A 24769-nucleotide genomic window follows, 5' to 3' on the forward strand; every position below is an offset into this window, starting at 1 on the left:
GAAAAACACTTAATTACAGAGATTTCAATTTAAAAGGCTCTTAGTTAAAGTATTATCTACTTTGTCCCAACAGCAGCCCATATTAAATGAGTGCACAGTGCAGCAAGTGGAAACAGCTCCACCGCGTTCGGCTAGTGGGCTGTGAAGCAGCACTTAGGGGCTTCTCAAGTTCCATATCTAAAATGCAAACCATTTAAATGAACTCCAACAAGATTAATCTGTAACTGCTCCAGTAATATGCTGTAATTTTGGCAGCGTTATTAGACATAATAAACTGCATTTGATGTTTAGCATGCAGAGAAGTGTAATGTTAGCATATGCTAAATTCAATGGATTTCAACTGGAGAGTAGCAACCTAAAAAGGGGTCACAGATCTGTTCTGATAGGGTTGTGGAGAGCAGGTAAAAAAAACAAAAAAACAATGCCAAACGCAAACAATATAATGCAACTAACCATGGAACCATGAATAGTAAAGTAAACTATATAAGCTTGAGTTTTGTTTTATTTTTGCGCACATTTATCTGTCACTTGGGTCGTGACATGGCCTCATCCTACTGTTGAGTCTATGCAGTTAATAGTAATACTAATACATTTCATAAAACATTTTTATTTACTTTTGTTCTATAAACAACTTTGGTGCTGCAAATGTACTTAACTTGTCCAATATCCAACGTAAAATCTGGGTCCTCAAGTAAAATCAGTTGAGAACCACTGTAATAAAGGACACACAGGGCTAGTTAGGCTAGCAAAGCCCAAGGGGAAGAAGCATATGTGACCTCTTGTTCCAAAATCAACTAAATGTGCTGTGCAAAAAGGATACTGTGTGAAACAAGCTAAATGGTATGTTGGCAAATTGTGTACATCTTTTGCATGCCTTTGCACATCCACACAGGTGTCTAATTGCTGACAAGAGGCTAGGTCCTTCAAATGTGTGCCAGCTAGCCCATTAAAGAGAGAGACAGAGAGAGGGGGAAAGAGAGAGAGAGAGAGAGAGCACAGGTGTTTTTCCAGCAGCACAGCTCTAGCTTGGACCAGATTTCCCAACTGCGTTTGCAAGGACTAGGCTGGGTCCATGCCATGATCGGTAGTCAGTTCCAGCTCAAGCTAGCATTGCTAGCATAGCTTAGCAAGACTACAGTGTATTTTACATAATATAGAACTGTTAGTAATTTTCCCCAGAGTATTGAGTGTAACTGTATGGAGCCACTTTAGTAGACAAATAATGCAGTTATGATTCCTTACAAGGTCAGAAAATACAGGTAAACGTGAAGCATTTTACTACCATCGTGCCACATGTTTCTGAGCACAGTTAGTAACGGTTTCAGTAGCGTTTCCAATTGACTTCAAGCCATTCCTGGCTCGGATTCCTCAGCACAGATAGCTAGCCATATTCAGGACAGAGAACCGTGCTAGAACCGTGCTAGTAGAGCCAAGTCAGTCCATTCTAATCCTGATTTCGCAGCACCACTTTGACAAAAGGAACTGTAACAGTGCCAACTATCCCTGATGGGTTAATGCCTCACGTTTACCTGTATTTTCTGACCTTGTAAGGAATCATAACAGCATTATTTGAAACATCCGGACACATTACAATAATAAAAATTTGAGGGGAAAATAAGCTTAATTGTCATGAAAATCATGTCACAATGCAAAAAACTCTATTGTATTGGGGGTGAAATGTGAGCTTGGCATTTGTCCACATGCCACATTTCACCCTTAAAACAATATTCTGCACAAGACAGTTTTTGTGAGATGGACCCAACAGTTAAATTTTTCAAAAAGTTGTTGGACTGCGTTTAGTTCTTCTGCAAAAGAACAGAGATAGTTCACGAAAATGCAAGTAGGACACAAGGTTGTCATGCAGTTGTACAGAGTCTTTGCAGAACAAAATAGGTTGGCATGCCTACAACAAGAGTAAACGCCACAACATGAACCTACCAACTTGAAAAGAATGCATTTATTTAGAGGTAAGAAAAGCAAAGTGTAGCTATTTGTTCTATTACCCTACTTTCCAAAGCAGAACCCAACCTCAGTTTAAGGCCCAATAACTAAATCAAATCAAATCATGTTTATTTATATAGCACATTTAAAAACAACCATGGTTGACTAAAGTGCTGTACAGTGGCATCACAGGCAAGGCAGTATAACAGAAATAAAACATAGGTAGTAGGGCAATTTCACAGCTTAACCATAAATTAAAATCTAATGAAAATAAGAAAGCTTTAAGCAACGATTTAAAAACAGATAGAGAGGGGGCAGTCCTAAGGTAACCCGTTAAGCTGTTCCACAGTTTGGGGCCAGTGATACAAAAAGCACGATCACCTTTATGCTTCATCTTGGATCTAGGAACAGACAGAAGTCCACGATCCCCAGATCTGTTTGATCTGGTTGGGTTATGCGGATGAACCAAATCACAGAGATAATGGGGTGCCTGATTGTTTAAGGATTAATAGACAAATGTTAAAATGTTAAAATCAATTCAAAATCTGATAGGCAACCAGTGCAAGGTGATCAGGATGGGAGTGATGTGTTCATGTTTACGACTGCCCGTTAAAAGTTATGCCGCAGCATTTTGGACCATCTGCAGGCAGGATAGAGCTGATTGGTGCAGGTCAAAGTACAGAGAATTACAGTAATCTAAGCATGAAGAAATATCATGGTCATGGATCACAATTTCAAAAGTTTTCCTGGATAGAAAAGGTTTTGTTTTAGCTAGGCGACGTAGGTGGAAAAAACTCAATCTAACCACTTTGTTAATTTGTTTGTCAAACTTTAGGCTACTATCAAAGAAAAAGGCAAGGTTCTTTGCGTGAGAAGTGAGATGAGGAGTGAGAATACGTAAGTAAATGTTGTTCACTGTTTTAAGCTCGTTTGGTCCAAACAGGATCATTTCTGTTTTACTCTCATTAAGGTGTAGGAAATTATCTGTCAGCCAGGTTTTAAGTTCCTGCAGACAAGCTAAGAGAGGGTCAAGAGCTTGTTTGTCATGACATTTTATAGGTACATACACTACCGGTCAAAAGTTCTGAAACACTTACTCATTCTTTATTATATATATGTATATATTATTATTATTATTATTATTACTATTATTATTATTATTATTATTTTATTTATTTATTTATTTTATTTTTTTCACATTTTAGAATAATAGTAAAGTCATCAAAACTATGGAATAGCATAAATGGAACTATGGGAATTATGTTGTGACTAAACAAAATCCAAAATAAATCAAAACTGTGTTATATTTTAGCATCTTCAAAGTAGTCACCCTTTGCCTAGAATTTGCAGACATGTACTCTTGACATTTTCTCAACCAACTTCTTGAGGTATCACCCTGGGATGCTTTTTAAACAGTATCGAAGGAGTTCCCATCTATGTTGGGTACTTATTGGCTGCTTTTCTTTATTATTTGGTCCAAGTCATCAATTTCAAAAACATGTTTTTAAATTTTTGTATTTTTTTTATTACATTTTAGTTTTATAATGAAATAAATTAATAAGGTGGTACAATTATATTTTTGTCTACAAAACTAATTTCAAACATTTAAGCATACGCCTTCAGATCAAATAGATTTTTAAGTTCATGAGAAACATTTCAGTCATGTGTTTCAAAAGTTTTGTAGATCTGCGTGTCATCAGCATAACAATGAAATGACACCCCATATTTGTTAAAAATAGCGCCCATAGGAAGCATATATAAAGAAAATAGGGTTGGAGCGAGGATCGAGCCCCATGGAACACCACAGGTAAGCTGTGCCACAGAGGAGATGTGCTGGCCCACTGCAACAGAAAAGCTTCTGTCTGATAGATATGACCGGAACCAATTCAGAGCCATACCTCAAATACCAACACAATGATCAAGGCGTGAAATAAGGATATTGTGATCAACCAGGTCAAATGCTGAGCTAAGATCTAAGAGGACCAGGGCCATTACATTCCCAGTGTCTGTAGTCATTAGGATGTCATTGAGTACTTTTAGTAGAGCAGATTCTGTACTATACAAAGCCTTGAAACCCGACTGGAGAGGTTCAAGAATAGAGTTCATATTTTAAAAATTGCAACTGGGTTAAAACTGCCTTCTCCATAATCTTCACAATAAAAGGCAAGTTAGAGATAGGCCTAAAATTGGTACAGATAGTAGGATCCAAAGTGGGTTTTTTGAGGAGTGGTGTCACCGTTGCAAGTTTAAGGCATGTCGGGACAGTTCCAGTGCAGAGACAGATGTTAATAACATACAGTAAATCTGGACCAATAGTGTCAAATATTTGCTTGAAAAAGCGTGGTGGTATGACATAATTTGGAGATAAGGTAGGCTTTAGATGTTCAGCGATTTCTCTGCATAATTGGAGAGAATCAGGCTCAAATTCACTCCAAACAGCTGAACATGATGGAGTCTCAACCAGGTCATGAACATCTGGCAGCAGCTGAGATTGAATACTGGTAACCTTTTCAGTATTGTTTTTTAGAAAATATTCACATAGATCCACTGATGTCTCAGGAAAAATGGTTGTAGTAGGATTTAAAACTGCATTGATGGTGGAGAAAAGGGTTCTGAGTCTATGAGAGATTTTAGTTATGCTGTGCTTCTAATCCACTATCTAAGGAGTTTTCAACCCTTATTGCAGATTTGACAGCTTTTTGGAAGGTGGACAGTTCAATCTTTATTATTTCGTAAGACAATTGTAGATGGTCCTTTTTCCATTTATGTTCCACCTGTCGGCAGATCTGCCTGAGTGATCACGTAGTGTCATTAACCCTCTGGGGTCGACAGACGCGCTGGTACATCCTGCTGGATTTTTTCCTCATAACAGCGGAAACAACTTAAAGTACTCCGTCATTTTTGGGCATACAGATAAGTGTAAGACATCATTAGAGACTATAATGGGTCTACTTTTATTTGTGTACACTGACAATAACAACAAAACCTTGTGCTTTTGTAAAATAAAGAAAATAAACAGGTGCACTTTCAGCCGTCTCTGTCTCCACGAGCATCTTTCTGAAACACGTCACAGAAATGAACTGAAACTCCACGAATACTTATCAGACAAACATGAAACATATGTCTAAAGAAAGCTTAAAATGTCTACTTTTAAATAAAATAATTCAAATTTAAAACAAATATTCTCTTACAATGTAATCTGTATGAAACAAAGCGATGTACAGTTTCTCCTGGCTCAGCTAAGTATCGCTAATGAAATCACACCCACCAGCAGAAAGCGCTATTCATACGGTAATGTGCTGAGGCGATCAATGCAAATGGTAAACGCACCCCAACAATGCCTTAAAAAGCATCAAGTTCATTCACTTTTCTGCACGTTTGGAAGATGGCACGCTACACAGGTGAGGAAGCTCCTGAACAGTGAGGAAGAGTTCACATTTTCCTCAGAAGAAGAGCGGGAATCCGACAAGGAATGTTTGCATTTTGAAGAGCGACTTGATCCAGCTGAGGATACAATTTCGGATGAGTAAGTCTTTACTTACATATTAGTTGACATGCTATTTTATATAAACATGTACATATTTTACTAGTTGGACTATTTCCAGACTTGCCAGCCAGGATTCAGAGTATTGACATTTGAAATATGTCCTAATAGGCAAGTTTTAGTTACATTTAAATGTTGTTTCGGCTAAAGCAGGTATTTAAATGGTATGCTGTATGATATAAAAATAATATGAATGTTTAGATTATATTTTAACTAGTGTTTATGCTGCCTCATTATCATCAATGAAGCTTGTGCTTGCAAATATCTTTTCGGGTTTAAATGTGTAAAATGTGCTGTGAATATGCCCATATTAGAAAATCAGCATATTAGAATGATTACTGAAGGATCATGTGACAGTAGTAATGACTGCAGTAATGATGCTGAAAATTCAGTTTGATCACAGGAATAAATTGCATTTTACAATATATTCAAATAGAACAGTTATTTTAAATTGTAAAAAATATTTCACAATATCACTGTTTTTGCTGTATTTTGGATCAAATAAATGCAGTCTTGGTGAGCAGAGACTTCTTTTAAAAACATTAAAAAATCTTACTGATCTAAGACTTTTAAATGGTAGTGTAGGTCTAAAGTTTTTAAGTAAAGTCTTTATGTAAAGAAAATGTATAGTCAGATGACTTCTTTTAACTTAAACTTGATTTTGTGAATAAGCTACAAACACATTCAATCGTTAAGTCTCCTCAAATTCATTCTCTCTCAGGGGAGGGGTCTTTGTCAACTAAGGTGTGAATCACATCAATATTCATGATCATCCATGCCTCCTCGCATATGGCCTTTCTAACAAAAATTAAATGACATATTGTTTTGTATGAATGAGTGATCAGGATGGTTTTCACATCATTTTTGTAGCAAAAACTCTAGGCTACAAGATCCAGTTCTCAAAATTTGTGAACAAATATTTAGTATGTGTTATATGGCCTTATTTCAGTGACTTTTTTCAAAAAACATGCATTAACGTTATTTTCTCAAAAATACAAACATGTTGTTCACATATTATTATAGCCCAGTTTGTGCTGAATACAGTGTTATCAGACTTTAGCCATTAATATGTTTTTAAGCAACTGAAAAAAAACATGTCAAAACTTCTCCAGGGCCTAAGACACCCTCAGACCCCAGAGGGTTAAACCATGGCTCTGATTTCGGTTTTTGGTGACGTGCCTTTAGTGGAGCTATAGAGTTTAAGGTATTTTAACAGATGGAATTGAATAAGTTGAGATGTTCCTCAGCATCCCAATTATTTGATGAAGATGCAAAATCCAGAGGTTTACAGACCTCGTTATATGCATTTGAGAAGTCTGTAGAGGAGTATGGGGAAAATATACATGAAAAACGTACCTGAGATGGGACTTTCACCACAGAGTCAGAGAGAGAGAGAGGTTGAAAATAGGATCAGATTGTGATCAGAAACGGTGTTGTCACAGATTTCAATGCTGTCAACAGATATGCCATGCATTAATGCCAAGTCAAGGGTATGACCATGTGAATGAGTGGGGCCATTTACCTACTGAACAATATCCAAGGTGTCAATAAGGGTTGAAATCTCCTTAGATAGTGGATTAGAAGCACAGCATAACTGAATGTTAAAATCACCCAAAATTATAATGCTATCAAAATTTTTCACAGAAGTGAGGTCCACTCAGATTCAGCGTGGAAATCTTAGCAACTGAGTTGCTTATATCAAGCAGAGTTTGGCAATCATAAACCAGCGAAGAATAACTATACATAAATAAAATAAAAAGTTAAATAAATGAAGACAAAGAGGGGAGCAGACGGCAAGCCACACACAACGGCACCATCTTGAGTAAACATCACGCACACTCTGTTGGAGTCAGTACATCTACCCAAGTGATAGCTTATTATCGCATAAAGACTGGGAATGAATCCTCTTTCATGGACAACCTGCAGAGTCAAGCTTTAATGGGAAATCCAATAATGGAAAAGTCCATAATTTTTTGCTAGGTTTAAAATTACAGCAAAATAAGAGTTAATGTTGCCTGGCTGGATTGGGACCATTAAAGACAGAGCTGTGAACTGAAGGTGGGCCCCGGGAAGTGGCTCCCAGTGGATTCATTTATCCTTATCCATCAAACTGAAATGGCCACTATTTCATGTCCTCCTTATTTCTTGGCCAACATCCTTTTCTTCTCCACCTCCTTTACTGTGCCTCTCCTGATTCTCACGAATGAATAATTAAGAAAAACGGCTTGTGATTATACAACAATTATTCCCGGCTACTTAAAAATTGAAAGCGCTCCTCATGAAAAATTAAGAGGCCGTAGTTCTCATTTGTGATGAGCCCCAGGGAGAGAGCCATCCAGAGGCCCCATCCAATGAGGACACTGGTCCTGTGAGTATATGCCAGTCACTGAATAACCAAACTCCATCTTAGGGCATCAACACAAGCTGATGAAAATACTGCAGTTGAAATATCTTAATGATAACATATAAACAGGCCCTTCCTGAAACTACAGTATATTTTCATATACTGTATATATACTTGTTTCTTGAGTGTATTTTAGTATTTTATAGAGTATTAAAAAATTAATTGTGATGTATCATGTTACTCTATTGTTTTAAATTGTCAAAACGTTTGAGGCATTTTTTGTTTGCAATGGTGGAAAAAGCGTACGTTTTAATCTTAAGTTTGCCTGACGGTGGGAAAAAGGTATATTTGCTTTAACTGCTGCAATATCACTCATTACTGTAGACATCTTTCAAGTTTCAACAAAAATGTAAAACCCTCTCTGTACATTCAAACACTTTCATTACCGTACATGATGAAACGGCATTAGCTTCAACTGCGAAAAGCTGTTTCGAAACCTTTTTGAAACTTTCCCCCAAAAAGTATCTTAAGAGCCTCACACAGACCAATCCAGCACAAGTTTCTTTTGAATGTAGCGTTATTAATTTTTATCAGACTTTTCTGCTGAATTTCCCATGTGCCTCCCACACTGGTCGGCTGTGAAGTTGCACCATGTAGAAGGAACTGAGCATTCTGTTGAGAACTAGTAAAAACACACATTTACATTTACATTTACACTGAAAACCCTAATAAGTTCATTGCACACATTTGATTGAGTAAACTCGTTCACTTTATTCCACTGAGTAATGGGGTCTCCCAAAATTTGAGTATTTAAGTTCAATTAACTTGGTTTTCAAGTAGAGTGAACTTAACTATTTAAGTTGAGTTAACTACATGCAAGAGGACTTAACTCAGGTTTGAATATAAATATTGTTGTTTCTACTGTTGTACATTTTAATTGAACTGATTCAATTTTAGATCAAACAACAGCACAGCTCAAATAAAGATGATAACTGATTCTAGGTCAGTTATTAAATAATTATTTACAGAAATGCATATATGCACTTCAGCTGCACATGCACAAAGAGAACTGAGATAGTGTGACCAGGGTCCGACTTGACCAAAAAGACACAGATCACCCTAATGGTGACATTACACCAAACAACTATTTGCAACAAAGCATAAATAATACAACAAAAGAGCTAAAACATCTATGCATTCTTAATAACAATTATTTAAATTCCCCAATCTGTTCCCTCTGACCAAGGAAACATAATTCAAGCAGCAAGGGATTGTGGGTATTCCCCATAGCCTCAATTTTGTACTCAGTAGTTTGAGTTATTAACACTTCAAATCTTAAGTCTATGGATTTTTATGAAAACTAAGTTCAATGAACTTAAATATTTGAGTTATGAGTCCAAAACATTTCAAGTAAAACTTAATTAAGACAACTTGATTTTTACAGTAATGACAACTTTAGAGTTTACAATGTAAATGTATGTATTTGGCAGACACTTTTATCCAAAGCAACTTACAGTGCACTTATTACAGGGATAATCCCCCTGGAGCAACCTGGAGTTAAGGCCCTTGCTCAAGGACACAATGGTGGTGGCTCTGGGGATAGAACCGGCAACCTTCTGCTTATCAGTTCAGTGCTTTATCCCACTACGGCACCACCACTAAACACACCATCAAAGCAGCCAGTGAACTCTCTTAGGAAGGAAGTCCCACCCCTTTCTCTTCTTTATACAACAGTCAAGCATTAGTCAGACTCAAAATATTCACCAATAAAACTGCTGCCTTGAAAGCTGAGGATTGTGGATTCTTTTGGGCCAACTTTAGGCCCATATGTTTGAAACTCTCTGAAGCTGGGCTTGAACAAAGATCTCAGATCTCTCTACATAAGAAGATGTCTCTGTTCTGGGATCCTCCCCTTTAACTGTCATGGTCACATTTCAAGGCAATCTGAGGCTCTTTCCTTGTCTACGTGGGACCAGATGTCAACAGAGCAACTTTTTATAGTAGCAGGTCTCTGTGAAGCCAAGAAAACTTCATGACTCATTTATCATAGTTGCAGCTCTATTTGTGGATTTAAAATGAAAAGGAGTGTGGAATAATACTTTATATTACAATGAATAAATGCATACAGGAAGAGGCACACTTTCTGTAAAAAGTTATAATTACTGAATGCATGAATTAATGAATGTTACAATTTTCTGACACTACAAACGCTTTACATATAGGAAACAGTGGAATCTCCTCAACGACCACCAGTGTGCATCATCCACCTGGATGATGCAAAGGCAGACATAGTGCGCCAGTATGCTCACCACACACCAGCTAAGGTGGAGAGGAAAGAGTAGAGTGATAGAGCCAATTCATGGATGGGGATTATCAGGCCATGATTTATAAGGGCTAAAGGGGGGATTTTGCAAGGACACCAGGGTTAAACCCCAGCTCATTTTTACGAGAAGTGCCCTGGGAATTTTACATCAATGCCATAGCATACTAGTTTATTAATTTAATGCTGATTTGTAGTTATGGAATATACAATTTATGACAGATTATTAAGCTTAAGTGTCTTATTTTACAGCTATCCCACTTTCCTGGATGTATTTTATATAATGTGTTATTACATATTTATAACATATACATTAATATGTTTATAACATGTTAATAACATATAATTTATTACAAGATCCTGCACAAATATATTTAAAAAAATTTAGTTAATTACTCTTGCACAATAAATGTCCTTGTAATAACACTGTTACAAACACTGCAATGAAAAACAGTTTTCTTTTTCACGTTTTTTTGTTAAGGCATCAAATTCTTGATGCCTTAACAGCGGGTGGAAAAACCCCAAAAACACATAATGACAAACAGCATATCAAATGCACCAGCCGCACTGCTTGCCCAACAAGTAAACTCAAGTGCCTCATTATCTGCTACATTTTAGCTTTGCAGAAAAAGTGCTGAATTTCCAAGACCATTCATCTGTCCTACCTGTTCCTGACTCAGCTTCACCTTTACATATAGCCAGGCAACACCGCTCGCCTTAGTACAAGAGGGTATACAGCTGTTTAGCGCTACAAGACAGTACTTAAACATTCCCTTTTCTGCAAGGCAACTCATAATTATGTATATCTTTAAGCATCCAATTAAAATGCTAATGAACGTTTGCTGAAGAATTCTTTCCTTAGGGTAGTGAGTTGAACAGCCTATTTTATGCCTATATTTTTTAGTGAGAAACTCTTTAACGCATGGCCATATGAACCTTAGCGATGTACTGCAAATCTGTAGCCCGCCTTTGGCCTTGCCTTTTCAAAACATAATTTTTTCTCTTTGATTTCAACAAAAATTTGTCTGGAATTAGATTCAATGCAGTACTTTAGAGAGTTCAATGAATAGACTTAAATGTTAAATCCTCTTATTTTCAGCATCTAAATGTGTTAAGTTAGCAATTCAAGTTGCGTTTAAATGATAGTTAACCCAAAAATGAAATTTCTTGCATCATTTATTCGCCTTCGTGCTGCTCCAAATCTGCATGTACTGAAAAAAGATGCAATGAAAGTGATTGACTGTCTTTTATGTTCCACGAAAGACAGAAAAAGGGTTTAAAAAACATTTGGGTGAGTAGATAACAATATAGTTTTTCTTTTCTTTCTTTTTTTGGGTGTAAGGGTGTAATAAGCTGTAACGAGCAGTCAAGCTCTGCTTAACTTGTGCCAACACATTCCCAGAACGTTACTGGCAGAAGCTCCGATTTAGTAGCTCGCCCGAAGAGTCCCATAAGCCTCCTTGGTTGGCCTTCTTTTCATCGGGGCCTTGTCTTTGATACTGTGGTGATTATGAGGGCTCTGCCCCTTCATCACTTCTGTTTCTAGGACAGTGACAGTGGAGGTGAGCCAGATTCTCCAGGGCTTTTCTCATCTATCTTTAACTGCCATACAGTAAATAAATAAAAGGGTCTGAGGGGCTCTTGTTTAGTTTTAGAGTGAAGAAATGATATCAGATGGGAAAGAGGCCTGCTGGCGATAGAAAATGGTGCCATGTTTTGCTCCTGTATTCACCCTGTACATGAAACTAGATACAGCATTTCTGGTTTCCTTTATAAACTGTGATAAGCTCCTTAAAGGCAGATGTACAGCCATGTATACAGCAGGCCATGTCTGGTTCAATGCATAGCTCCTTGGCAGCATACTACCAATGTTGGCATGCTGGTTGGTAGACCTGATCTCGTAGAAACACATTACTATACCAACATATTTGCAAATCATTTTACGTATTGTGGCAGTTTCCTGGTGAAATGAAAACTAGAAGTGCTAAAACAATGACTTTTATTCCCTTTTACACAAATCACGAGTAAAAGGGCATATTATCAGTTCATAAACACTGACTTCTCACCCTGTTCATTACACAGTGCTATCTTATGACATCAAAACATGTTTACTATACTTCATGACTTTTAAGGTAATTTTAACATTTGCATTACATAACAAACTACATTTACAAGTATAACGAAGTTCAATGGAAAGGAGGAGGCGAGAACCAGCTTAACAATATAAATAATATTTAACTAAATAAAAAAGACACACACAAACACATACAGGGCAGCTGCCCGTAATTCTCTCTCTCTCGAGCTGATGTCTCTGGTTGCCTATATCCCTCGCTCGCCTCATCAGGCTGATTGGGGTCCGGGCGTCCGTCATTCCACCCGGCCCCGCCCTCCTCCGCGCTACAACAATCTTATTCAAGCGTGATCAAAATGTGCAGTAGCTCAACTGATAAGAGCGTTGCACTTGCGATGCAAAAGATTGGAGTACGAGTCTTGAAGAACACGCGAGTCAACATGTAAGCCGAAATGTCAGAAGCACAAAAAAAGGACAGGGTTCACATTTGCGTTTACTGGCACTATCAGTTATGTTAAGGTTTTAGGTTTACATATTACATCATTAACCTTCAAAACCTCAACTGTTTTTCATCTCACATTTGCTCTTTTAGGTCTAGGTGTAAAATTTGAGTTAGGTAGGTCGGTTTTGCTGGTTTAAAAATTGATAGAGAATTAACTTTAAAAAATAACATGGATTTTTAGAACAAACAATCTGTTTTGGAGAAAATTTAACTTGCTTTTAGCACCACTCAATGGACATTTCACATTCGAACTGCCATGATAATGAGCCATGTAATATCATTTAGCAAAACTGTCACCAAAGTTTATTTCATGAGACCAGGCTTGGCATTTAATGGGTAAACAAATCTGTCCAGTTTTGAATTCTATTGGACAAAACTTAAGTATTTTCTATTTTAAGACCCATTTTTGGGGTTTCAGACTTTGGGTATTGACCTGATCTACTTGGTTTATGCATTTGTTTTGCCAGTATGACACTGCCTCATTTATGGCTTTTAAAATGATAAAAGACATAAAGGCATGTCAGTTTGCATTAGGCTGTGTTAAATATATAGTACAGTCAATGGTTTTTTAAGTGCATTAAACTGGCTGCCAAAACAATATGAATGCCATATATATAATATTAATCCTGGTTATTGATCAGTGATCTTCTTTAATGGTTTTACAGTTTGATTTCCTGGCATGGACCAAACAAAACTTAAAAAAAACAAAAAAACAATTGATTGACTGCATCCCTTGTTTGCTAGTAATGGGGCCTAATTCTTGTTTAGATGGTAGTCCTGTTTACAAGAAACTTCTAAACATTATATGTGGTAAAAAGAATGTCATATGGTTTTGGAACAACATGATCATGAGAAAATTATGATGGTATTTTCATATTTGGGTAAACTATTCCTTTAATATAGAATGTTAATTCACAGATGTGCCCTTATCAGCATTTTAAATGGCTTTGAATCAGAATGATCCATTTTATTATACAAAATAGCCCATGGCAGGTTAGTGCAATACATAAGTACTCTGAGTTGTGCCGCCCCTCCTCACTTTGTTTTGTGCTTCCATGGCTTAGAGCCAGTCAGGGGTGATATACTTTGCTTCACTTGTGTGTACTAATCGCCCTTCGGCGATACACAGGTAATGGTGCATGAAGGAAAGGAAAAGCCCTTGTGACAGACATTTGAGATTGTGGATATAGGGAAAAGGGGAGAGTGTGCATTGAGCACCAGGAAGGTGAAGAGGAAGAGGCAGGCAGACAACAAGGTAGAGGTGATCAGGTCTGAAAGTGGTTTGTTAGTCACAGAGGGGATGGGAGAGAGTCTTAGTGTCAGAGTTTAATATGCTGTCTGTCAGGCCCGGTCTCTCCTCTGGCAGCTCTGGTTTGCAAACTGACATTCGTAGCGCCGTTCTCAGAGCGCAGGTGCCTGATCTCATGCGGCAGGGTCAGGGGAGGTAGAGGTAGACACCGTGATAAAATTGACATTGACAAATGACAGTGCAGCTGAGGCCATCACTGGCAACTCCAATCAACTGTGGAGAGAGAGATACTAGGGCTCTGTAGAAAACAGGCAGAGCAGCAGGAGGAGATGGTGTTGGATTGGAAGTCGTATGGCTTATCGATTTTGATTTTAAAACAGACCAGCAAAAGTAGTCCCATGAGAATGCATACTCAAAGACAACATATGAAGTCAAAACAAGCCACAACTAATAAAACTGGTGAAGCTATTCACAGTGTTGGGCAAGCTACTCAATACTTTTAGCTAGTAAGCTAGCAACTACTCCACAGAAAACTTAGCTAAGCTTAGCTGAAAGTTACCTTTTAGAGAAAATATATAGTTACTACAAGCTGTAAACTTAATCAAATATATATTAGACAACATGTATTAGATAAACATCTCCAAAACAGAAACAAACATTATAATGCCAGCTGATGATGTGTATGTGTGAGTTGCTACTGTAACACAGAAACCACTCCAAATGATTCAATGTGCGAGCCAGCTGTCCGTATACTGCTAGTTCTGTTTCAAAACATGTGACAAAATATACTAGGACACACAACTTGATTGCTGAAATATTGTCATTACCCATTACTGGCTTGCAAATTCCATGTAGTTTCTCAATTAGTCTGAGCACATTGTTACATGTAAAAAATATTCATGCATTAAAATTATACACTAATTAGTAGATTGAGTATATTTGAGATAGATTGTTGCACGGAGTAAGGCATGTCGCACTGCATTATAACTTTCCAAAAGTGTCATGTCAACTACCCATATATTAGAGTATATAGTATATATAGTATATACTATCTATGTTATTATTTGATATATTATTACAATAGTAAATGTTACTAGAGTACACTGGAGTAAAAACAGCACAGTCTCATGTGTCACCCTTATTCTAAAAAAGTAAAGCACACCACACTCACTGCTCTGGAAAGAAGGAAAACATTGTTTTTCCATATAATTACGTAATGCTAATATAATTAGGCTGTCCTGGTTCAAAGTTAAGAATCACCTAAAGCTTCCTGGACAAAGAATACAATTTTATTTAGATACAAGGCCACTGCTAAGAGGGAATTTTATCATTTGCCATTTTGGCAGGGAATCTATCGTTGAAGGACGACAAGCAGTGGATGCTTGATAGAATCATTTGTTCTCTTGTCCTGTTCCTTTTGTATTTAAAGCCTCTTTAAAAGTTCTTCCTCTGATGTTATATCACCAGATGAATCTCTGCATTGCTTAAAGGGAAGGGTGCTGAACTCTGAAATAGCTCAGCCAGTTGGAATCATTACATCAGATATAAATGGAAGCACTGAAAATATGGATGTGGTCCCAAGCTCACCAAGATCCACAAACAAATGGATAAAATTAGAAGTTTTGTAGTCTCCACTGTAAGAAATCTTATATTTTTTTGTGCAAAACACAGGGAGGTATATAGTGAAGCGTCGGTAAGTAGGTAGAAAAAAGTAAGGAAGGAAAGAAGCAACAAAGGAAGGAAAATAAAACATAGGAAGGAAGAAAATAAAAAAGATAGGAAGGAAAAAAGCAAGGAAGGAATGAAGAAAGGAAGAAAGGAAGGAAGCAAGCAAGTAAAGAAGGAAGGAAGGAAGGAAGGAATGAAAGAAGGAAGCAAGGGAGGGAGGGAGGGAGGAAGGAGGGAAGAAAGAAAGACATTTGGTTGACAGCACAACATTAAAATGGGTCATTCTCGGGTACAAAGGTGGATGCGTGTGTGTGTGTGTGTGTGTGTGTGTGTGTGTGTGTGTGCATGCATGCGTGCGTGTGTGTGTGGGGGAGGCAGGTTTAGGTGGTTTACAAGGATATTTTTTTAGGTTACAAACTGGTAATTACAAGGGTATTATGCTATAAATGTGGTTAATGAGGACATTTCTAGTGTCCCCATAATGCAAATTGTTTACAAAACATACCAAACAATGTTTTATTTGAAAATGTAAAAATGCTAAAAGTTTTTTTGTGAGGGTTAGGTTTAGGGGTAGGGTTAGGAGATAGAATCTATAGTTCGTAAAGTATAAAAATCATTATGTCTATGGAGAGTCCTCATAAGGATAGCCGCACAAACATGTGTGTGTGTGTGTGTGTGTGTGTGTGTGTGTGCGTGTGTGTGTCGCAGGGGTGGACTGTGGCCGTGGTCGCCGCAGTTCAGGCATCTACAATTGATCACCGATTACCACCCTGTCAATGAGAACGAATGACGTTGTACACAGGTCTGATCTCCTCATCTCTTTTTAATTATTCTTTTCAAAAACAACGATAATTATGACCAGTTAGAAGTAAAGAGAGAATAAACAATGTCCAGCTTCTGTTTATGGACATTGTGGCTATAAGGTAAATCAGTCAGATTCAGCACAAAATGTCACAGTAGAGGAAGTTTACTCAGGGTCCTGTGACTACAAAATCTCGTATTAGAGGGACTGAAGCAGTAGACAAGGAAGCCAAAAAAACAACCAAGAGAGATCTATTAGATGGTACCATTTCTTATTTGTACTCAGGGGTCAACCTTTCAAAGGACTAAAGCTTAGGCTCCTGCTAGAAAATCTAGTTAAAATTAGCTTCTGATGGTTTCTAGCAGGTCAAAGCTGGTCATTTATGGTCATTAGCTCATCCAAGCTGGTTGAACAATTGAACTACCAGCTGATGATGCTAAGGTCGACTTTGTTGACCAACTGGTAGCCCTTAGAGAAAGTTAACTCAGACGTGAGATGAGAGAAGCCTAAGCTCTAGGCTTGTGGGGCTGAGATCCATCCATCTAGTTGCATAATAGCACTCTGGCATCTTTGTTACAAAACAATTAAGCGATTAAAGGATCAACTAGATTCTAACATCTAGATTACACAACTAATATGCATAAGTATCCATGACGCATGAATGTATGCTTAAAAGAGTTGGGGTTTAATGTAAGTTTTAAGCTTTAATGTAATCAGTCTTTACTATACTATGAAGTGGAGCAGCACCTGTTTCAAGCAAACCCTTTTAATCGACTGGCACCATGGAAGGTAACAAATAAATAAAAAAAATGTCACCAAAAAAGCAACAAAAATCGATCAGATAGACTTAAATCACATGAAGTATGATGTACTATTGATGTTCCTGGATCACTCAGTCTTTAATGAGCAATATGCTTTGAGTCAAATTAAATAGACTTTTTAACAGCCAAATGTAACCTGGAGCAAAGCATTTGAGCTTCAAATCTACAGAAATGAAGGGTGGTAAAGGAAAACTACAGCCGTCTATTTTATTGAACCAGAAGAATAAATGTCACTCTGACACACTGGCGCTACGGATCTTTCTCACCTACATGCACACACACATTCTTTACACACATATTCTCTCAGATGTAAGGAGTTCTAAGAGAGAGAGAAAAAAAAAAGGGTTTTTTTTTTCCATTTGTGTGAGAGCCCTGCTGTCAGATTTAAGATGGTAATAAAGGGATCTCAATGGAAGCCCTCAGAGAAAGTTTAACTCCGGCATGAGATGCGAGCTGGAATAAGAATCAGGAGACAGGGGTGCTTTAAACACCCTGCGGTCCTGCTATAGAGAGCCAATGAAGCCAGGTAGTGCTTGCAGATGAACAAAGACTGGACCAGAAAGCCAAGATCTCTCCAGATATCATTCTGCCTATCTCACAGAAAGCAATGCATCTCCAAAAACATTCCTTCCACCCTACTATAAAAAAAAATTTTTTTTTAAAAACTTGGCATAATCCAACTGATTTGCTGGTCTTAAATGGTTTAAACTGGTTTAGCTGGCAAAAGCTGGTGTTTCGTTCATTTAGATGATTGGTCATCTGGTCACTTAGCCAAATTGGCCTTTAGCTGGTTTAGCTGGTCTCCCAGCCTGGCCACGTTGGTCTTCAGCTGGTCTTGCTTTTCTCCATGCCTGGCCAAGTTGGTCTTCAGCTGGTCTAGCTGGCCTCCAGGCCAGGCCAAGCTGGTTTTTAGTTAGTTTAGATTGTTGGCCAAATGGTCTCCCAGTCAAGCTGTTTTAGCTTGTCTCCCAGACTGGCCAGGGCTGCATTTTCCAAAAGCCCATTGGCACCAATGGTCTCTATGATCAACTTAAGCCTGTGATGCTTTGGGAAATGCAGCTCAGGCTGGTTTTTAGTTTGTTTAGATCGTTGACCAACTGGTCTCCCACCTAGTCAAGCTGGTCTTCAGCTAGTCTAGCCAATCTCCTAGACTGAAAATAAGACAAAAGGTGCTGTCTGGCCGAAAAGCTTCATTTACAAGCACTTCAGAAAATACTAATGTATTTGAAGGTTTGTCATGCTTTTCCAGGACCAAATCTCTTTCTCTCACCGCAGGACTAGATTAAGGTTATTTACGCCTCAGTTCATATGAAAAACTCTCATTCATTGCACTGGATGAGAACCAAAATAATAAAGTCTCAATACGAGAGCACAAACAGCCTTTTTCACAGTTCTCGTATTGAGACTGTTGGCCAGAAAGGGGCTACTGTTTTATTTCAAATAAAGGAATAATGAAATCACTGAATAGGGTGACAGCAGGCCACATTTCATCACCAGGCGGTTGCGGCTCTGAGGTCAGACGAGGTCTAAAGTAGGCACCAGGCCAAGAAATTAAGTCTGAAACTATACCAGCATTTAGCAGAATGCAAGAACTGAGGTAAAATTGCCTACATCAAAGCACTTGTTTTGAAAAATGATATACATTTTATTTAACATATTTCTTATTACTCCATTGTTTACAAGTGAAATGTTTAATTTTTACGCTACTAGCATAACCAAATGGAATCGGTGGAATAACATGCACAGATTAATCGAAAACAATAAGACAATAAATGTGTATTAAGATAGTAAAGGGGGTCAATTTTAATTTAAAATGATGACAAAATATCTCTGAATTATACATATGTATGTATGACTTTAGAGTATACCAATGTACTCGTTGCAAATAATTTTCTCCTTCATTCTTTCATTCGTTTGATTTTTAATTTGTTCTTTCTTGTGTTTGCTCTTTCATTGGTCCTTTATTTTGTTCATTCTTTGTAAGTTAGTTATTTTGCTAGTTCATTCTTTTGTTAAATATTTCTTTTGTTAGTTCATTCTTCAGTTAGTCCAATATTTTGTTTGTTAATGCATTGGTTAATTCTTTTGTCCATTTGTTATTTGCTGGGTGCCTGCAGAACGAGGAACAGGGAATCCTGAAAATATTGCCAAGCGCCTGCCTGTAAATAACTGGAGACCCAACAGGGGTGTGTTTCCCAAAAACATTGTTAGCTAACTACGGTCGCAAATTCCATTATTAGCAACATACAATATTTCAATGATTTGGTGTTTTCCGAAACCACAGTTCCAACGAACATTCGCAAACAGCATTGGAAAGTTGTGTGGTTGGAACTACATCTCTTTACCTCTAGTTAGAAGCATAGTTCCTTGTTAGTTTGCTCTGTGGACATAATTTGACTTCGCTGAGGATTCTATGTCTGTTCTTTTTTTCCATATATATCTTTCATTCTGTCAACACTTTTACCACGTTTACATGCATTTAAGAAAACTGTTTATTCTGGGTTTTGCAGAAAGCAGCGTTCTGAAACGTTACATAAACATGAATGCAACCGTTTAAGGGATTAAAGGACGTTAAGAGAAACTGATTTATAACACAAGGTTATTGGAGAACACGGCTTTTATGTGTTTATGTTAATGCATAAGTGGCCTATCTATGTTTTTGAAGAGTGCGCACGCGCGCATGTGCTCAAGTGCGTCGGGGAAAACCCGAAGTCTGATGTAAAGGGAAGCTCCTCTATTGCAGTGCAATCATCTGTCGCATTTACTTCTTCAGTAACTCTCTAGCATTAAACAGCTTTCTGGTGTAAATGAGCTTTTATAATTTAATATTCATGGAAGTTATTACTCCAGTCAGGGTAACATCATCACATTATTACTCCTCCTGCGTATCGTCATTAATGACAGCTCTAAGTTATTGAACAAACGTGGTTCGAACGATGGATGTGCGACATAATTATTATGGTTTCAGGAAACAGTCGTGACTAGTCGTAATTTCTCCAATGATGCATCATACTATGGTGGTTAAGCAGTGAGTTATGTCCTTGTATGGGAAACGCACCTTAGAACCAGCACCCTGGTTCTTCCAGTACCACCTAAAACCCTCTCCACCACCTCTTAATTAGCTCAGTTAAAAAAGGACTGAGAGTGCTCTTGATTTCTGTCAGCAGCAGCATTGGTGGTGGTGATGGGGGCTTACGGACAGAAGAGGGTGGGTGGAGGGGAAAAGGAGGTAAAAAGCGAATGGTGGAGAGGAGGGATGGCACAGAAGCTGTTGTAAAACAGGGAAGAAAGAAAGAGGGGGAAAAAAAGAAGAATGTCCCCGTGGGAACCAAAGTGAAACGGAGAAAGTCAATGAACATGGCACACTGCCAAGGCAAGACACAGTGAGCCAATGTGCCACACATTCATTTAGAGTCTGTCTGCGCCGTAGAAGGGGATTGTGGGTACTCTGACACTGTAACCACCAGACAGAGTTACTGATTAGATTTCACTTGATGGTGAGAGAAAAATAATATGGCAAGAGCCTCAAGGAACAGAAGGCATCACGTTAATTATCCCTGATACATGAGCATTTGTGTTGGTTGTAGTGTAATTGGTGTTGCATGGTTCCACACCAGCCTACATATCATATGTAATGCCAAGATATTATATGAGGTCTGGATGACTCGACATTATATTGGCCAACATGTCAAGGGGGGAATATGTCTCTGGTTTTTCATGACCAAGCTGTATATGGGTGAATCTCACAAAAAGATGTCCAAGACGTTTTACTAAAAAAAAGCAAAAGACAAAGAAAATGAAGTCAATTTTATTGCCATTTTTAGAATTTTTGCATTGTGACATTGCATTGAGCATATGGTGATTTGGGGGGGAAATGTGCTTAATTTTGTATTTTATTTTTAATTCCTATTATTTTCAGTGGTGATTTTCATTAGATTCGTATAATATATATATATATATATATATATATATATATATATATATATATATATATATATATATATATATATATATATATACTAGAGCTGTCTGAATTTACATTTAATTTAATTAATACATTTTTCTTAATCGCAATTAACACATTTACCATTAATACAGCATAAACCAGCATAAACACTTGTTGGGAGGGCGGAAACTTTGTAATGTGTCCTCCCGGAGTCTGACACACACACCACAACAGCGCTTCCCTGTCAGTGATAAAAATGATGGAGAAAAGAGCTCTTAACACAATTTGATGTACAAAACAAGCCCAGATGGGACTTTTGATAGAAATCAAGTATTTTCAGTGCATTTTATTTACCACTGAAACACGCAATGCCTTAACTATCACTCCATTTTCATGTAGAGTTCAATGCGGCACTGGACGCAGGCGTTGACCCTCTGACGCGAATCGTGAATGCAGCTTCACGACTGCTGTAACAAAGTGGATAGTCACAGTCTGACAGCTGATTAATACTGTAGTGAATGAGAGTTTAAGAGATGTAATGTCTATAGCAAATAAAACTAAACCTATGGGGACTAAATCCATCTTTACACAGCAAAGGTGGCACAGAAGCTGTATCTGAAATCGTAATTAGGTGTTGTGGCAGGGGGAGCCGGGTGTGTAGAATCACGACCCGGCCCCGCCCTGCCACAGATGTATTTTCACAGAGCAGGAATAAATGCATTTACACAGCAGTTGCATGTAAAATTATATATATATATATATATATATATATATATATATATATATATATATATATATATATATATATATATATATATATACATTGAAAGAATTTCTATGTTAATATAAGTCAACCTCCCATATAGACTTTGGGAAATGTTTAATGTTACTTGAATTGGTGCTATTTTAGTGCACCTCTATCTTTATACTGTGTATGGCTTTGTTTGGCAAATGGTAATAAAACATTATTGTCACATATGTTTTTGTTTACTTTCCTAAGATGGTAATAAATGAGTATAAGTATGTATGGTGTCAAATTTCAACATTTTCAAAATCTGTGATTAATCGCGACAAACTACAAAAAATATGTGATTAATTGCATTTCAAATTTTATTAATTTACAGCTCTAATATATATATATATATATATATATATATATATATATATATTTTTTTTTTTTTTTTTTTTTTTCACATTTTAGAATAATAGTAAAGTCATCAAAACTATGGAATAACATAAATGGAACTATGGGAATTATGTTGTGACTGAACAAAATCCAGAATAAATCAAAACTGTGTTATATTTTAGCATCTTCAAAGTAGTCACCCTTTGCCTAGAATTTGCAGACATGTACTTTTGACATTTTCTCAACCAACTACTTAAGATATCACCCTGGGATGCTTTTTAAACAGTATTGAAGGAGTTCCCATCTATGCTGGGCACTTATTGGCTGCTTTTCTTTATTATTTGGTCCAAGTCATCAATTTGAAACACGTTTTCTTTTTTATTTTTTTTATTTTAGATTTATAATGAAATAAATTAATATGGTGGCACAATTATATTTTTGTCTACAAAACTAATTTCAAACATTTAAGCATACACCTTCAGATCAAAAGATTTTTAAGATCATGAGAAACATTTCAGTCATGTGTTTCAAAACATTTGACCGGTAGTGTATATATAGGAAAATGTGCTTAACTGTTATGAAAATAATGTCACAACGAAATAAAATAAAATAAAATAAAATAAAGTCTTAAAGGCTCCATTATCTTTTAAGCAAAATTTAATTATTTACTAAATGGATAGTTCACCCAAAATGTTTTATTCTTTCATCATTTATTGACCCTCATATTGTTCCAAACTGGTGTGACTTATTTTAATACTTTCACTGTATGGAAAAAAATTGCAATGAAAGTGAATGGTGACTTAAGCTAACATTCTGCCTAACATCTCCGTTCGTGTTCCATGAAAGAAAGTAAATCAGCATGAGGGTGAGAAAATAAATACACAATTTTTATTTCTGGGTAAACTATCCCTTTATAGTATGTCCAACACAGATGTAAATCATATTTAGACAACAAAAGCATAAATGAAACTCCGTTAGGCTCATTATTTCACAGAATTGGTAAACATGACACCCATTAGATGCAATATGCACGCATGTAGCTTACAATATCTCACAAAAAAACATTTTTTATTTTGTCAAATGTTTCTCACATACTTGAATATGAAATGCAAAAATTTAAAATATTTAATCGAATACCAGAGACCAACTGGCTAAAAATACCAACTCAAGCCACGTTAGAATGGTTTAAGCAGTTATTTTTCATAAGCAGCAAAAAGAACCAAAGGAACAAATGTAAGCAATGTAAAAAATGACCCAAGAATTTGATTCAGAACAAAGGACTGAAATAGAAATAGAAATAGAAAAAGAAACATACCGGTTTCCTTTTTTTCCCACTAACAACAGTTGCTGGTTTAATCTAATGAGTCACTTGATGTCACACATATTCACTAACAATGCAATGTGCCAGGTTTCCTGCTAAAGAGTTTACATTGGCTTACCTTTCATGCCAAACTTTGAGCGTCTGCCATATTTGTTGATTAGCACGAACATTACAACAAGGAGAACACAGGCAAAGCCAGCCAACCCAACTGCAATCGATACCTAGAGAGCAGGAGACATTTGAGTTTAATTTATTTTTATTGTTAATAACATAAATATAAAATGGGCCATATGTATTAATTTCTTATCACCCTATACAATGTACAGTGCTAGTACAAAACATTGTAGTATGAAACATACACTGGAGGCCAAAAGTTTCGAGTAATGTACAGATTTGGCTCTTATGGAAAGAAATTGGTACTTTTATTCACCAAAGTGGCATTCAACCGATAACAATGTATAGTCAGGACATTAATAATGTGAAAAATTACTATTACAATTTGAAAAAAATGTTCAGAACGTCTTAAACTACTTCAAAGAGTTCTCATCAAAAAATTCTCCACGTGCAGCAATGACAGCTTTGCAGATCCTTGGCATTCTAGCTGTCAGTTTGTCCAGATACTCAGGTGACATTTCATCCCACGCTTCCTGTAGCACTTGCCATAGATGTGGCTGTCTTGCTGGGCACTTCTCACGCACCTTACAGTCTAGCTGATCCCACAAAAGCTCAATGGGGTTAAGATCTATAACACTCTTTTCCAATTATCTGTTGTCAAATGTCTGTAGCTTTTTCTTTGCAATTCTTCCCATAAGGCCTGCACCCCTTAAGTCTTCTCTTTACTGTTGTACATGAAACTTGTGTTGAGCGGGTAGAATTCAATGAAGCTGTCAGCTGAGGACATGTGAGGCATCTATTTCTCAAACTAGAGACTCTGATGTACTTATCCTCTTGTTTAGTTGTACATCTGGCCTTCCACATCTTTTTCTGTCCTTGTTAGAGTCAGTTGTCCTTTGTCTTTGAAGACTGTAGTGTACACCTTCTACACAATCTTTCAAGCATTGTATAGCCTTCATTCCTCAAAATATTGATTGACTGACGAGTTTCTAGAAAAAGC

General features: G+C 37.1%; 1 protein-coding gene across 1 annotated transcript in view; it reads right to left on the reverse strand.

Moving 5' to 3' along the window:
* Positions 1 to 24769, reverse strand: part of LOC127435924 (NT-3 growth factor receptor-like) — a 306013-nt gene that overhangs the window by 128349 nt on the left and 152895 nt on the right. Inside the window, exon 10 of the mRNA XM_051689735.1 lies at positions 23774 to 23876. Coding sequence (XP_051545695.1) covers positions 23774 to 23876 — 103 coding nt within the window. The remainder of the gene's footprint in view (positions 1 to 23773; positions 23877 to 24769) is intronic.

The sequence above is a fragment of the Myxocyprinus asiaticus genome, chromosome 46 (assembly GCF_019703515.2).
Source record: "Myxocyprinus asiaticus isolate MX2 ecotype Aquarium Trade chromosome 46, UBuf_Myxa_2, whole genome shotgun sequence".
In the NCBI taxonomy this organism is placed as follows: Eukaryota; Metazoa; Chordata; class Actinopteri; order Cypriniformes; family Catostomidae; genus Myxocyprinus; species Myxocyprinus asiaticus.